Source organism: Pipistrellus hanaki, assembly GCF_964339955.1.
Source record: "Pipistrellus hanaki genome assembly, chromosome: 16".
Classification (NCBI taxonomy): Eukaryota; Metazoa; Chordata; class Mammalia; order Chiroptera; family Vespertilionidae; genus Pipistrellus; species Pipistrellus hanaki.
In genome coordinates, this window is record NC_140518.1 from 10,521,446 (window position 1) to 10,537,260 (window position 15,815).

The 15,815-nt window shown below is 59.7% G+C and overlaps 1 protein-coding gene across 1 annotated transcript; it reads left to right on the forward strand.

Moving 5' to 3' along the window:
- The first annotated feature begins 448 nt into the window (after nt 1-448).
- On the forward strand, nt 449-15,805 carry PDK2 (pyruvate dehydrogenase kinase 2). Its single transcript, XM_084863624.1, has 11 exons — nt 449-707; nt 2,591-2,732; nt 9,246-9,317; nt 9,704-9,888; nt 10,185-10,274; nt 10,485-10,562; nt 13,007-13,083; nt 13,169-13,267; nt 13,435-13,542; nt 14,145-14,258; nt 14,791-15,805. Exons 1-11 carry the CDS (start codon nt 590-592, stop codon nt 14,929-14,931), a joined length of 1,224 nt encoding a protein of 407 aa, XP_084719750.1. The 5' UTR covers nt 449-589; the 3' UTR covers nt 14,932-15,805.
- Nucleotides 15,806-15,815: the final 10 nt, after the last annotated feature.

A 15,815-nucleotide genomic window follows, 5' to 3' on the forward strand; every position in this document is an offset into this window, starting at 1 on the left:
CTGGCATCCTCCCCGCGAAGTTTGCAAACATTCCCAGTCCCTGTCACCCGGACTGGGAACCCACTGAGGGACTGGGATTGGGGCGGGTGACGCAGGACATCGGGAGCACGAGGGTTCATTGAAAGCCTCCCGGACAGATCGGAGAAGGCAGGACTGGAGAGTCGCGGAGGGAGCAGGGAAGGACGGAGGGGGAAAGCAGGAGGAATCACGGGCCTCCGGGACGGAGGGGTTAACGGGTTGGCACGGGCTGGGGACCCCGCCGAGGGCGCCGAGGGGGGCGGGCTCTCCGCGCGGCCCGAAGACAACAACAGGCCGTCCCGAGCCAATCCGGGTGAGGGGGCGGGCCCGGGAGGGAAGCCACGTGCCGGAGCGGGAGGCGATTGGCTGTCCCGGAGTTGTTTGTGAGCGGCCATTGGCGGCGGCGGGGAGCCGCCTCCAGCCGATTGGCCGGGTTTTGGAGGACGGCCAGGGCCCGGGAGGAGGCGGTGGAACCGCTAGGCCAGGCTGGGCCGAACCGGGCCGGACCGAGCGCGAGAGCCCGCCGCGCGGCCACCCGAGCCCGAAGCCGAGCCGCGGTCCCGCCGCCACCATGCGCTGGCTCCGCGCGCTGCTCAAGAACGCGTCCCTGGCCGGGGCGCCCAAGTACATCGAGCACTTCAGCAAGTTCTCCCCGTCCCCGCTGTCCATGAAGCAGTTCCTGGACTTCGGTACGGACTGGGCCGGGGGCGCCGGGCCCGGCGGGTGTCTGGGTGGAGCGGATGGAGGGGTCCTGGCCAAGGAGGGTGCACGCAGAAGAGAGAGGCCCTGAGTGACAGGCGAGGGCTGCTTGGAGGGCAGCGGGCAGGAAAGGGTTAACGGGGAGGCAGGGCCACCCGGCCTGAAAGGGCTGTGGGTACCTGGGCTGAAGGGTCTCTGGACTCACTATGAATGGGAAATAAGGGGCATTGGATGGGGGGGGGGGGGGCCGGTGTCCGGGTGTGTTACTGGGCTTTGAGAGGGGTCTTGGAGAATAAGGGGGGTGCATTGGGGATACTAGCGCAGGAAGGAGGTAGGGAGTATATCCAGGCTTATATAAAAGGTCCTGCTGACGCTAAGAGTGGGAGACAGAGAGGAAATAGGGGAGGAGGGCTGCTGGTGGGAGTACCAGGCAGCCCTGGGAGATGCAGCCCTTTTGAAGGAGGCCTGGGCTGGGCACCGAGGGGTCATGGGGAACGGGCTCTTTCAGAAGGTGCCCACAGGAGAGGCCCAGACCGGGATACCTCCACTCCCTGACGGAGCCGGCCCCCCCTCTGTCACTGTGGGCAAGGACACTTGAAGATCAAATCCCCTTAGGCCTGGCTGCCTGTCCCCAGCTGGGCAGGGGCCCAGGGCCCCATGAGATGGAGTCGGGCAGCTTGTGCCCACCCGTGGCTGCCCCTGGGTGCCTAGGCTAGGAATGCCCACCGTCAGGGTCCTGGGGGTGGCTCTGGAGCAGGAGCAAGGCTGTGCCAGCTGGTGACTGAGAGCCACTGTGCGGGCCCTGTCTAGACTACACGATTGTTTCCACGATGTCACCTGGGGATGAGGAGGGGGTGCCCGGGACTCTCAGGAGTTGAGACAGTGCCTGGCTCAGGTTACAGCTGCGTCATTGTTGGGAGCGGGCAGGGAGGGGGCAGCGGGACACAGAGCACCTGTTTCCCTGGACTTGGCCGCCTGCCCTGTGCCCCGTTGAAGCTGCCCCCGTGTTGGAAAGCCTCCTGTGCCCCCTCGAAACCCCCCGCAGAAGTTCAGTCCGGACCGGATGGACCCCAGTGACACAAATGTCACAGCTGGGAGGGGCTCACAGTAGCGTTTGGTCCACTTGTACAGTGGGAGAAACTGAGGCCTTCAGAAGGATAGGAACACGTCCTGAGTGACAGATTCGGGGGCAAAACCTGGACTGGAACCTAGGTCTCCTGACTGCAGCCTGTGACCTCATTCAGTCCTTCACCATCTTTTCGTTTTGAAGCCAAGCCAAGGACCAAGTTATTTGGGTTACTACCATCCTTTGCCCTGGCTGTCTCACAGGTGGCGGGCATTAACGGGCATTAACGCGGGGGCACCCTGCTCTGGTCATCAGGACCAGCTGGGTGAGGATGGGTTGGGCCAGAGAGGAGCTGGGGGGCCTGTAGCTGTGGTGGTCCAGGAATACCCCCTCCGCCGGGGCCCAGCCTGGGAAGGGATGGACTTCCCAGGCTGCTCTGCCCACCTGGGAAATCCCTGAAGTGAGTGCCTGGTAGGAGGGAAGGACAGAGAAGCAGTGAGATAAGTTAGGCCAGCGGCAGCTCGCTCCACGTGGGCCTGGGCGTGGATCTGCTCCTTGAAGGCAAGCAGGGTTCAGCTGGGGGTGAGGAGAGGATGCTGCTCCCCAACGGGTTAGACGGGGCGGTGGGGCGGTCAGAACCCTGCAGGGCATCGGGAGAGCTGCCTGCTCTGTGCCGCCATCACTCCTCTGAGTCCTCAGGAAATGACGGATTGGATCCACCCGACCCTCGAGATGTCTGTCCTGCGGCTCCAAAGGTTTGCAGCTCTGTGCGCTCACCCCTCTCCCTCCATCCCTCCCTCCCTCCAGGGTCCAGCAATGCCTGTGAGAAGACCTCCTTCACCTTCCTCCGGCAGGAGCTGCCCGTGCGTCTGGCCAACATCATGAAGGAGATCAACCTGCTTCCTGACCGGGTGCTGGGCACCCCCTCGGTGCAGCTGGTACAGAGCTGGTGAGACCCCGGCCAGGCCCCCACACCTCCCTCCATGGCCAGTGCCCTGGGCTCAGAGGCGGCGTCTCCGTGCTCCCAGCAGCCTTGACGGAGGCAGGGACAGAGGGGAGGCCCAGGGCTCCGGGAGCCTGGGGAGTCACTCAACGTCAAGCAAAATGCTGGGCCAGAGCAGGGACCGAGATCAGGCTCCTAACCTCGTGTCTTACCACTCTCCTTCCTCTGGAAAGCCCAGGTCCACCCGGCAAACCCTTTTCACTGCCATAACCCCGTCAGGCTAATGCCAGCCTTCGCCCCCAGCCCTGGCCCTGAAAACCCGCTCCTGCCGGTGAGTTACCGGCGGCAACACTGGGAGACAGAAACAGGAAGAAGCACGTTGTAAGTCCTATTGTCCGAGCTACAAGTCGCACCGGTTTGGATGTTGGAAAACACTCCCATAGGCACAGGACCCACACCCAGAGGGCTTCCGAGGGCAAAGGTCCAAAGCTTATTGCACAAAGAAAGCAGCAGCCCCAGAGGAGCCTTCCCGGTGACGCTCCCTGCTGAGCTCTGTCCAGGGCTAAGTAACTGGACGCTGCAGGCCCAGGCCAGCCACGGGGAGAAGAACCGCGTTGACTCTCTCACCGGGCCCATGAGGGGCTGATCATGGCTGGTCGTCGGTGCGGGAATCTCGTTGGATCTGGCTGCCAGGGGTGTAGTCAGGCATTGGTTTCCTTTTGGATTCAGAAGTAACACGCCAGCTTGGAGCCCAAGGTCAAACTAGGGGAGCCCATGACCTTGGCAGAGGTGGGGTTGGGGGAGGCAGAAGAAAAGAAGTCGAATTAAGCACCTCATAGATGGTGGTAGGAACAGTGACCTGCTGAAGCGTTCGTTTCATTTAAAGTGAGAATACAGATATTATTTAAAAGGAACACGGGTTGGAGCTTTTACCCTCATTGAGGAAGTGTAACGTGTTTGCTTTGGCATGTGAAAAAACACCAAAAAGAGGAGGTGGAAGAGAGGGCCGAGCACTGCTCTCCACCCCATTACTAAACACTCAGTGCTCCGGCTCGGAGGTTCTGTTGGCGCCCTGCCAGCCTTTGCTTTCCTTGCACAGATCCGCATATGCATGACTCACTTCCATTAAATGAGATACAACACGGAAGGAAAGTGTTTTGTGCGCAGAGCCAGGCATCAGTCTGTGCGGAGTGAATGCCGGCTGGGCCAGGACGCTGTGGGGAAGGTGGAGTGGGTTTGCAGTGCGTGGAGGAGGCGCTGTGTCGCTGGGCCTCCAGGAGCTGGATCCAGGAAGAAGGGAAGGACATTCCAGGCCACAGGAGCTGCCAGTGCAAAGGCTCGGAGGCAGGAAAGTGCCCCGCAAGGGCATCCGAGAGCTTACTTTGTGGATACAGTGCTGTTAGTGAGAGCTGGGAAGGTGGGGTGGGGGCACAGAGATGATTTTCATGTAGCCCAACCAAGTTACCCCTTGCTGAGCCCTGTCCCCTCCCTGGTCCATGACCTCAGAGCTAACGTGCATTTCCCACCGTGGGGCAGCGTGGAGGTCATGGGGGGAGGCAGAAGGCGCCATCTGTTCCCTGCCCCACGCTGGCTGGCTGACTGGCTGATGGACTTGGCTGCCTCTCAGCTGGTCCCTGACTCCGGGACGCGGCTTCTCAGGCCCCTCCCTGGACACTGTGTTCCTGGGAGAGCCAGGGATGGCGAGGAGGGGGGACAGGGAGCTGCTGGACAGCCCATGCCTCCCCAGGGCCCCACAAAGTCTCTTCCTGGAAGTCAGTTGCACATGTGGGAACTCGGCCTGATTTATTCCTCTGTCAGTAATGTCCACCGACAGCAGGAGGGAGTGAAGTTAGATCTGAGAGAACAGGCCCCAGCGATGACTTGGCTCGGAGGAGAGCCGGCAGAGGGATTGCTGGAGTGCCTGGCACCCCGGAGAGTCAGCCTGTGGGGGTTGTTGCCAGGATGGGCATCAGCTGCAGCCAGAGAGAGTGAGGTCTGAGGGAAGGAAGGACGGACTGTCCCGTCAGGACAGGGATGGGGTGGCTGCCTTGAGAGGGTGCAGCCCTCCTCCGGGAGAACCCCCTGCCAGCTTGGGTGATGGGGGCAGTAGAGGTGGGCAGAGTTTGCATGCGAGGAGGGGTATGACCTACCAGGGAGTATGGCCAGAAGGCCGCTAGCTTCAAAGTCTGATGAATAAGGAACAAAACCTCCCCTGTGGAAACTGGAAAAATCCTGTACAAATACTAGTAGTGGTGGTAGTGGTGGTGGTGGTGATGGTGGTGAATAGTCCATATGGGGCAGTAACTAATGGAGTTTCTACTTGGCTGGGAGAGGCACTAGGCAGGAGCCACTGAGAGCAGGAGGAGAATTCCTGGTTCCAAGTGAACCTGATAAATTATTCCAACTGGACAACTTGGTACCGGGGCCCTTGTTTGGACGTGACTGGAAGGTGGTGGGAAGCCCTGGGTATGGCATCAGCATGCTTGATTCTGAGGCTTGGCCTTGCTGCTTGCTGGAACCTTAATCCTTGGTGAAAACCACGTGGCCTCTCTGAGCCTTGGTTTTCTCATCTGTAAAAAGGGGATCCAGGCTGTTTCTAAGGGCCAAGTGCCACTGCTAGACGGGAAAGGGGGTGGGGTGTCTGTAAACACAAGTGATGCCCCTGGCTTCTGAGCCGCAGCATCTCCAGGCAAAGGTCATGGCAGAAGTCCTCAGACAAGGTAGTGATGATGGTGATGGTGATGATGGTGATGATGATGGTGATGGTGATGGTGATGGTGATGGTGATGGTGGTGATGGTGATGGTGATGGTGGTGATGGTGGTGGTGATGGTGGTGATGGTGATGGTGATGGTGATGGTGATGGTGATGTCATAGGAGACATACCTGGCAGCCTGCTGTGCATCAGAAACTGCTCCAAGCGTGTCCCTGTATTAACTATTGAACCATCACAACAGCTTATGAAGCAGGCCTTGCTACTGTTCCCATTTTATTGATGAGTAAGAGGTGCAGAGAGGTTAGGAACCCTGCCCGAGGTCATGGGGAGTGCTGGGATTCCCACCGGGCTGGGCTGGGTGCGCTGGAGGCTGCATTCTTGAAGGGAAAGGCGGAGGGCTGTGTTCTGGGCGGTGGCCTGGGCTCAGATTCCACATCACAGTCAGTGGGAAAGTGGGATTCACAGAATCTTGCTTGATGGCTAGTGTCCCTGGAGCATAGAAAGGGCAACCTTGACTCCTCTTGGAGAGAAAGCCTGAGGGAGGGCGCAGATTTGGTGGGGACGCGCTTCCAGAAAATAAAGGGGACGGGAGAGGAGCAGAGTAGAAGCCAGCGACAGTGAGTCACTGATGAGAGTCTGCAGGGAGGGGTGGGAGGCCATGTCACAGATCAGCACCTTCTTGGGAAACTCCCTTGCAGGTCAGCAAGGCATATGGATGCCAAATCCCACCCAGGGAGGACCCCCACCCCGACCCCCATCGCAGGAACACTCCTGGCCCTTAAAGAGAATAGCCACCATCAGCACAGGCTCCCAGCATCCACAGCTGCTCTGCCAGGCGCGGGGCTGGGGCTTTAGCCAAGCTCTCCCATTGGCTCCCTCAGCCGCTCCTTATGTAATCGGAGTGGAAACTAGCGACCTGCACCATCTCCTCTCATGCCACTGCTGGGAGCCCATTTACAGATGGGGACCCGAGTGGTTCCGGGGCCTCTCTAAAGAGGCACAGTCAGCCGGGGGACCCAAGCCTGCGTGGTCAGGGTCCCCACCCCCACCCTTCCACAGTGACTTCCAGTGCACAACACATCTGCCCCCCTCCCCTCCCACCGCCCACTGCCTGTCCACACCCTTGTCCCCAGAGGCATGGGCACTAATGCACAATACACACGCACTCACACACACCCACAGGCGCACAGACTCACACACACTCCCACCCGCAGCAGCGCTTCCTCCTGCTTCCATATAAGGCTCTGTGCACCTCTCCCCCAGTGCACACTCATTCCAGCATTTCTGCACACACACACACATGCCCACACTCCCTCCTCCTGGCATTCCACCTCTTGTTCAGCAGTCCAGGCTGAACTGGATAGAAAGCCTCAAAAGGCAGGATTTGGGCGTGTGTGTGTGTGTGTGTGTGTGTGTGTAGGAGGGGGGAGTGTGTGAGTGTGTGTGTGTGTGTGTATAGGAGGGGGGAGTGTGTGTGTGTGTGTGTGTGTGTGTAGGAGGGGGAGCAGGAGGGGAGAGCTCCAGGTCTCACTAAGGGAGTCTGGCGGCCTTGTTTACTGCTGAGGCTGGCAGGCCCGGCCCTCCCCAGGCACATGCTGGCGCCGCTGCCTGCCGAGGGTGTCACCGGAAGGGACGCACCTGTCAGCGCACCACTGCTTTCAGGCCTCCCGTGGCCCAGCCCAGTGCTTTCTCGGGCCCTCAGAGGGCTGTGCAGCCCAGGAGCCAGCCTGGCTCCAAGATCCGGCCCTTACTCCTGTGTGTGCCAGGCCCCTACAGGGCTTCAGGCCAAGACTGGGCCCCCCGGGAAAATCCTTCCCATCCTCTGCTCCCCCGTCCAGGAGTACACTCAGAGCTACTCCCTGCAGGAGTGGCCCCGTAGGGAGGCAGGCAGGGAGTCTGAACCCTGCCTCCCAGCCAAGGAGACTGAGGCCTGGGGCTGGCAGCTCTCCCCGTCCCGGCACTGCCCGCAGCCAGTCTATTCCGCTGCCCTTTGTGTACTTCCTTGCCCATGTGGCCAGGCCCCTTTCTGCCCTCTACGGCTCAGTAGGCAGCCACGAGGGGCAGTGCTTGCAACTAGAGCACTTACCCTCCCCCTGGGCACTGGGACTCTGCCCTCCCTGCTCCCGGCCAAGTACCACCACGCTGGCCAGGCCTCCTAGCTCCCACCCCTCCCCTCTGCCTGCCCTCTGGGTCTTGGGAAGGGGTTCCAGGGCCCTGCTCTCCAGCTGGCCCGCTCCCCTTCCTCTCTCTACCTGCCCCCAGCATTGCACACTTGCAGGTCTTCTCCGTCCTAGAATCGTGTGAACACAAAGCTCAATGCTGGGCACGATTAGGGAGCAAGGGATTGGAGTCACACAGGCCTGCGAGAGAGAAACCTCACTCGCAGATTAACTTCCTCGTCTGTAAAGTGGGGCAGTAGCCAGCAGTAGCAACTACCTTCTGGGGCGATGGTGGAGGTGGGGGGGGGGGGGGATGCGTGGAGTGGAGCCCTGGCCCAGGCCGGTGCCCGGGAAGTGCTGCCTGCCACGACCACCGACATCGGCGTCACCGATAGGACCAGGGCACAAAGGGAGCAGCTGGTCGTGGGTGTGAACTTGACAGCAGACAGACCTGGGTGTGAGGTCCAGTGCAGCTGCTTCCGGTGTGGCCGGGACCCATCACCTGCCCTCTCTGAGCTGGCTCCTCGTCTGCAGAAAGGGGGCCGTGCTGCAGGTCCTCGGAAACCAGGGCGTCGTTCTACGTCGTTTGGTCCACTGAGCCAAGCCAGCCAGGGCTTCTCTCCTGTCTTAAGCAAGAGAGGGAGGAGCCTTTTCTGAGAGGCTGGTAGGCCCTGGGGGTCCTGCCTGCTCAGGGCTATGGGTAGTCCTCCTTCCTATTGGCTGGAAGTGTTTCTGTCAGAGAGAGGCTCAGCTCTCCGGTCTCCCCAGAGCAAGCTGCAAGAGGGGCCTGTTAGCAGGGAAACGGTGGGTGTCCTGGCTCAGGGGAGCGGGGACCAGTGGCTCCAGATTGGTACCGCCTGTTGCCATAGGTGGGCCTGACTCCCTTGCAGAAGCTGGTCTCAGGCTGTCCCTGAGTTAGGGCTTCCTGGCGCTCCCTTTGGTTACCAGCTCTCTCTAGAGCCTTCGGACACTGGCCTCCTGATCAGGCCTCCAGATGGAGGCACCATTCCTGCTGGGCCCTGTGGAGGGCGTGAGCTCCCAGGCTTGTCAGAGCTGGGCCTGCCCCCACCCACCCTGCCCCCAGCTCTTCCCAGCTCCCATTTAATCCAGTTCCCTGGCAGGTCGCACGGCTCCTGGTGCCCAGCCCAAGTCCGTCAAGCCCAGAGTCGGGGTACGGTCTGTCCTCCTCCTCACGGAGCCCCCTCTCTGGGGGAGCCCATGGCTGTAACACCCTGTGGGCAGACAGGAAGATCTGCTTCCGTGGCGGGGCTCAGGGAGTAGGGTGACTTGCCCAGCCTTCTCTCACTGCCAGCCCTGTGTCCCGTGCCCGCCAGGGCCTCGCTCTCCTCATCCCTGAGACTCTCTGGATGGATGGTCTGCAAGGCCCTTCCAGGCGCCTGTTCTAGGATCCAAAGCAAAGGGGCTCGAAGGGGGACCAGCACTTGGAGGTTTTCTTGCATAACTGGCTGTTGTCAGGGAGACCCGTGCACGTGGGGGGAGAGGGTTGCGATGCAGCTTGTCCGCCAGCACAGCTCCAGGCGGTGCCCGCGGGAGGGACAATGCCAGGGTGAGGGCAGCTGCGCCGGGTGGGGAGGGGGCCCGCCCAGAGCTGAGGCGATGTCCCCCCCTGTTCCCCTGCCCGCAGGTATGTTCAGAGCCTCCTGGACATCATGGTGTTCCTGGACAAGGACCCAGAGGACCAGCGCACCCTGAGCCAGTGAGTGAGGGCCCTGTGGGGGCAGGAGGGCAGGTTGAGGCGAGTGGCATCTACGGTCATAGTCCCAGGGGCAGAAGTGCGGGCAGGATGGAAGAAATGACCCCTGCCCTCAGGCTATCCAGTCTGAAGGGGGAGACGGCTCCTGTCCCCAGGGTGCCCTGAGTCTGACGGGGATCCAGCCTTGCCCCTGGGGAGCTCCCAGGCAGTCAGGCAGGCGGTGGGAAAGTCAGTGAGGGCTTCGGGAGGAACGGGGTGGGTGCTGTGCGATCATCGGGGTGAGAAGGCTTGAGTGGGTGACTGTGGCGAGGAGGCCAGAAGCAGAGGAGCGTCTGAGGGTGTCCCTAGGCTGGGCCTGGGTGAGAGCCAGCGTCTGCCCTCCCCCGCAGGTTCACCGAGGCCCTGGTCACCATCCGGAACCGCCACAACGACGTGGTGCCCACCATGGCACAGGGCGTGCTCGAGTACAAGGACGCCTATGGCGACGACCCCGTGTCCAACCAGAACATCCAGTACTTCCTGGACCGCTTCTACCTCAGCCGCATCTCCATCCGCATGCTCATCAACCAGCACAGTGAGCCGGGCCGGCCTGGTCCAGGGCGGGGCGGGGGCGGGCCATGGCGGCGTGAGAGCATCGCTGTAACTGTTTACGGCATCAGGCCACCCCGTTAAAAAGTGTCCAGTGTGTCATTCGTAAAACTCTCACTGGAGGGGTCAGGGTCAGAGGAGAGGGCAGGGGATGGGGAGGGGGCAGCTTTAGGGTCAGAGGCATTAGGAAAAGAAGTAGAGAGTGGAGAACCCCGGGGAAGAGGGAGAGCCGGACGGGGACGGGCTCCGCAGCCCCAGCAGCAGCACCTCCTTCCCCTGCAGCCCTGATCTTCGACGGCAGCACCAACCCAGCCCACCCCAAGCACATCGGCAGCATCGACCCCAACTGCTGCATCTCTGAGGTGGTGAAAGGTGAGCCTCCCCAACTGTGCCCGGTCCACGAGGAGCCCGGTGACCCTGCCACGCTTCCCTGGCCGGGAGGTGACCCGTTCCCCAGTGGGTGGGGGCCACATCCCCATGGGTTCAATGTTGGGGATGCCCAGTGTTGGTGCCAAGAGGACTGCCTGCTGGGTGAGTGCCCCCCCCCCCCCAGTTCTCTGGATGACCTCTCTCTTCCCTCAGATGCCTATGACATGGCCAAGCTCCTGTGTGACAAGTATTACATGGCATCACCTGAACTGGAGATCCAGGAGATCAACGGTGAGTGAGGAAGGCTGTGTGTGTGTGTGTATGTGTATGTATGTGTGTGTTTGTGTGTATGTGTGTGTGTGTGTGTGTGTGTGTATCCAAGGGCTGGGGACGTGGGAGTTAGGGAATGAACTGTAATCTGGAGAGGGGAGAAGCAGAGCTGTTTTTTGTTTTTTTTTTAGTAGTAGTGTTATTTATTTGGCAAATACAGGGGTTTACAGTTGCATTGTGACGTTAATTTGACAGTAAAGCTATTGTCGTAATCATAACTGCATGTCTTTTTCCATGCGAACAGTGTAAACCTGTGTTTATCCAGCAGCAGACGTACAGGCAAGGTCCCTGTTCTTACGGAGCTGCCGTTCTGGGCGCAGGGAGGTTGAGGAATGAAGCCTTTGTCCAATGAGCAAACAGTGTACAAGATACTTTCATATCATGCTAAGAAGGGACGGGCTGGAAACACAATGGGATCACGTGACAGTGATGGGGCAGAATGGTGGATTAGATGGGCTATTAGTTAGTCTGGCTGCCTTCCCAGAATCCAAATAACAGGCTTAATTATGGAAGAGGTTTTCCTCTCTCCAGCCTGGAGAAGGGGGTGGGGGGGGGGGAGGGGGGGAGGGGAGGAGGCAGGGCCCAGACACATCACTTCCCTAAGTCACCTGGCTACCCAGCCACAAGGGAGACAGAATTTCGTCTCTAGCTGGGTAGCCACGAGCCGGTTAAAACACTGGGGGAGGGGTATCTGTTAGTGAATGCAGAAGGGAAGACTGGCTCCAGAGGGCAGTGACAGGGTCCTACTTGGGACAGGTAATCAAGGGCCAGCAGGGCAGTATGGTGGGGCTCGGAGAGCGCAGGGGTGATGGGCTGGAGGGAGAGGCTGGGGCATGCAGGGCCCGTGGGCCACCGACAGGGGCTGGGCTTTTTGTTCTAAGTATATTTTATTGATGTTTTATAGAGAGGAAGAGAGAGGGATAGAGAGTCAGAAACATTGATGAGAGAGAATCATCGATCAGCTGCCTCTTGCACCCCTCCTACTGGGGATGTGCCCGCAACCAAGGTACATGCCCTTGACCGGAATCGAACCTGGGACCTTTCAGTCCACAGGCTGATGCTCTATCCACTGAGCCAAACCGGTTTCAGCAGGAGCTGAGATTTTGAGTGCAGCAGGAGCCACTGGAGGGTTTGCAGCACCGGTGATGACAGGATCTGACAACTTACATGCTAAGATACTTGGAGGTTGGAGGAGGCAGAGAGAGGACAGGGAAGAGCAGCTAAGAGGTCACTGCAGGAATCCAGGCAAGGGGAGGGAAAGGCATCAGATGTGAGAAGTAGGGGGTGGATTTGATAGTGGAGTCCGGGCTTATTGAGAGCCAGGGAGTACAGGTGAGAGGAGGATCAGGGACCTGGAAGCTACCTCTACCCCTCCCCCAACTGCCCTCAGCCCTGCCCTGCCCGTGTGCCAGAATCTGAGGTCTTTCATGTCCTGTTCCTCAAAGTCACCCTGCCTATATCCTAATGTTCACTAAGGCCAAGTTCCAGTCCAGCTCCCCTGAAACGCCTTCCCAGACCTCCCAGAGAAGACAGGCACCAGCCTGTCCCTGTGTGAATTACGTGGGGACCACGACCTAAGGGCAGAGGCAGGCCACTTCACTGTGGTATCCCCAGGCCCAGCCAGGGCTTGGCTTACAGCTCTGGGTACAACACCGGATGTGAAAGTCAGTGTGTGTTTCTGTCCAGACTTGCATTTCTAAGAGGGTAGGGGTGGATTTTATTTTTCTTTATGTCCCCCCTGCCCAGCACAGGGCTCGGAGTCTCATTCATTGGCCCATTGCGCACTTATTGAGCTCCTGCTACCCACACATCTCTGTGCCAGGCACTAAGGGGAAACACTTAGTCCCTGACACCAAGAAACTCCAGGCTAGAGTGATTCTTGGGAAACGGGACTGATGTCAGCATCACCTGGGCAGTACCCTGCCCTCTCCCCCCAGGGTGAAAGCAGGGGGTTCTGGTGTCCAGGCAAATGCTAGGAGGCTGGATACAGGATAGACAGATCCTATTTGATGCTTAAATGAATAGGTGGATAGATACCTGGACAGTGGATGAATGGAAGAATGGAGATATACTCTATGAATGAATAGATGGAAAGGATAGATGTTTGAACAGATGCATAGACTGAAGAACCGTTGGATAACTGAATGGACAGTGGATGGGTAGATAGAGGAATAAGTGGATATTGAATGGATGGATGGATGGATGGACGGACGGACAGATGGACATTGTATAATGGATGGATACTCTAAGGACAGATGGTTGAATGGACACTGAATGGATAGATGGATGAGTGAATGCTCAGTGATTTGAGCAGCAGATGGGTAGTTAATGGGTGGTGCTTGAGTGCAGGGTCCTAGATGCTGGGTGAATGAATTTCCTACTCATTGGTCTTGACTTCCCTGCAGGCTCCAACTCCAAACAGCCTATTCACATGGTTTATGTCCCCTCCCATCTCTACCACATGCTCTTTGAACTCTTCAAGGTGAGGAGCCTGCAGGATGGTACTTGGCGGGCTGGGAGGCAGCTAGGGCTTGGCTTCCCTCATCCTTACCTCTTTCCCTCCACAGAATGCCATGCGAGCGACTGTGGAAAGCCATGAGTCCAGCCTCGTTCTCCCTCCTGTCAAGGTCCTGGTGGCCTTGGGAGAGGAAGATCTGTCCATCAAAGTATGTAACCCTTGATTTTAGGGGGAAGTGGGGAGACTCTTCTGCCAGTAGGTGGGCTTGGGAAGACCTTGAGGGTAAGGAAACCCAGGAGAAGATCGAGGGGGTCAAGGGTGGGGATGTGTGGAAAACAGGCTGGAGAGCCCCCCAACATGTCTCATCTCCCCCAGATGAGTGACCGAGGTGGGGGTGTCCCCTTGAGGAAGATTGAACAACTCTTCAGCTACATGTACTCCACCGCACCCACCCCCCAGCCTGGCACGGGAGGCACCCCACTGGTGAGAAGGCTTCCTTCCGGCTCCCCTTCTGCCTCCTAAAGGATCCCGTCTGTCTCTTCAGCTCTCTCAGATTGTCACCCCTCCCCCTTCCCCCCTCCCCCCCCTCTCTCTCGCTTTCCTCTCTCTCAGGGTCTCCCCGTTATCATACGGCTGTGTAATGTCAGTCACCTCTCCTGAGGCTGGGCCTCCCTGTCTCTGCCCAGCCTGCCCCTCCCTACCTATCTGTGGAGGTCTGCCTGTCACCTTATCTCCCCACAATGTTACTATTTGTTCAACTCAGCACCTTCCTGTCCCCTCCCAGGAGAGTAGGTAGAGCTGGGTTGGGAAACTGAGACTCAGAGGAGTCAGATCCCCTGGCTGCCAGGACCTAGCTCCTCTCCTTGCCCTGCTAACGCCCCACATGCCTCCTCAGCTTTCCTCCCTCCCCCAGACTGGCCTTGGTCACCCCGTAGCTCCCGTGTTGCCCCAGAACTTCCTGTTTCTTGTGTCTCCTCCCATCTGAATTCTGGGGACCCCTGGCATGACCTCAGCTCAGCACCCCTCATTCTGTATATTCTGCAGCGCCAGCCTCCTCATCACACTCCCTTCCTGTCCCCTTGCAGGCTGGCTTCGGGTACGGGCTCCCCATTTCCCGCCTCTATGCCAAGTACTTCCAGGGGGACCTGCAGCTCTTCTCCATGGAGGGCTTTGGGACGGACGCCGTCATCTATCTGAAGGTGAGGGTCCCCCCCACTGCAGAGCCCTGCTGGTGGGCGGGTCTGGCAGGATCCACCTGCTGTTAGATTCCTCCCATCCTTCCCCAATTCCGGACAGAACCAGAGGAAAGCTACAGGTCCCCCAGCCCCAGACGCTCCCAGCGTGGCAGGCAGTTTCAGGGAGTCCATGGTCCGTGACTGAGACCCCTGCTCTGGGGACGCTTGACTTGTCAGACCCAGACGGAAGGCGGGGGACCATAGAGAATGTGTCATTCAGCTCGGGGACATGGAGGCCCAGAGCTGCTGACCTCCTTTAAGAACACTCTGCCCAGCCTCCCTCCCAAACCCTCTGAGACCCCTCCTTGAATGGGCAGGAGCAAGACGCACAGAGGAACAGACCCTGTGAGGGTCTCCCTGGGCCAGGCTTGGTTGTCTCAGCGCGTCTGGGATTTGCGGGGCTGATAGAAGGGCCCCAGTCAGTAGCCAGCACAGCCCACTCTGGGGCCAGGGTGTCTGCTGGGCAGTGGGAGAGGCTGAGCCCAATGCTCCCCAGGCCCTGTCCACGGACTCGGTGGAGCGCCTGCCCGTCTACAACAAGTCGGCCTGGCGCCACTACCAGACCATCCAGGAGGCCGGCGACTGGTGTGTCCCCAGCACGGAGCCCAAGAACACGTCCACGTACCGTGTCACTTAGGCCCAGGGCGCCTCTGCACCGGAGAGGATGGACTGCTTGCTGCCTCTGGGACCGGCCACCCCGGCTGCCCTCCCCGCCCCCTGCCCCCAGGTGGGGAGACTCCCAATGACCAGCTCCTATCTCTATGGACGTCACCATGGTGACCAGTCTGTGGTGACCTCTAAGTGCCAATCTGTCTGTCTGGAGATTCTCAGGTGGTCTCCCCAGTGTCCAGTGGGAGATCCCTGAGGATTGGGGGTGTCTCCACCTGCTGGGGTGTCCCCATGGCAGTCCTGATACCAGAGCTGCCATTTTCCTGCCAGGATCCCCCTCACCACCCTCCACAGCCTGGCCTTCCAAACAGATGCCCCTGCTTGCCTTCCCCCTTAGTCTGCCCAGCACCCCGCCCTGGTCCGTGCCAGCAGTAGGAAAGGAGCCCCCAGATCTGGGTGGTGGGTGGGGGAAGGGGTTGTACCTTGGGCCCCTGGGTGGGGCCCTGGTCTGGCAGCCTCACCCCCCACTCTGAGCTTCGGGTCAATATTAGGAGGGAGGGAGTTCCTGCCAGGACCTCACCCCTAAAGTGGAGGAGCCTGGGAGGACCCTGAGGCAGCCCAGCCGGCTGCCCGAAGCCCCCGGGGGCCCCAGCAGTGTTTCTGCTTCCTCCCAAGCCCTTCCCGCACGTCCTAACATGCACACCCTCCCTGCGCTTCACCCCAGCTCCCAGGACGCCGACGTGCGTGCCCGGGTGGCTGTCCCCTGATGCTCCGTGTACATAGCTAGTTTATAGTCCTGCGTGTCCCCGCCCTTCCCCTCCGCACACAGGGGCTAAAGTGTGTGCTCTTCCCAGCGGCCGTGACGGTGCAGGGGCATCCACAGTAAAGAGATGCGATGAGAACCGGCCCGGC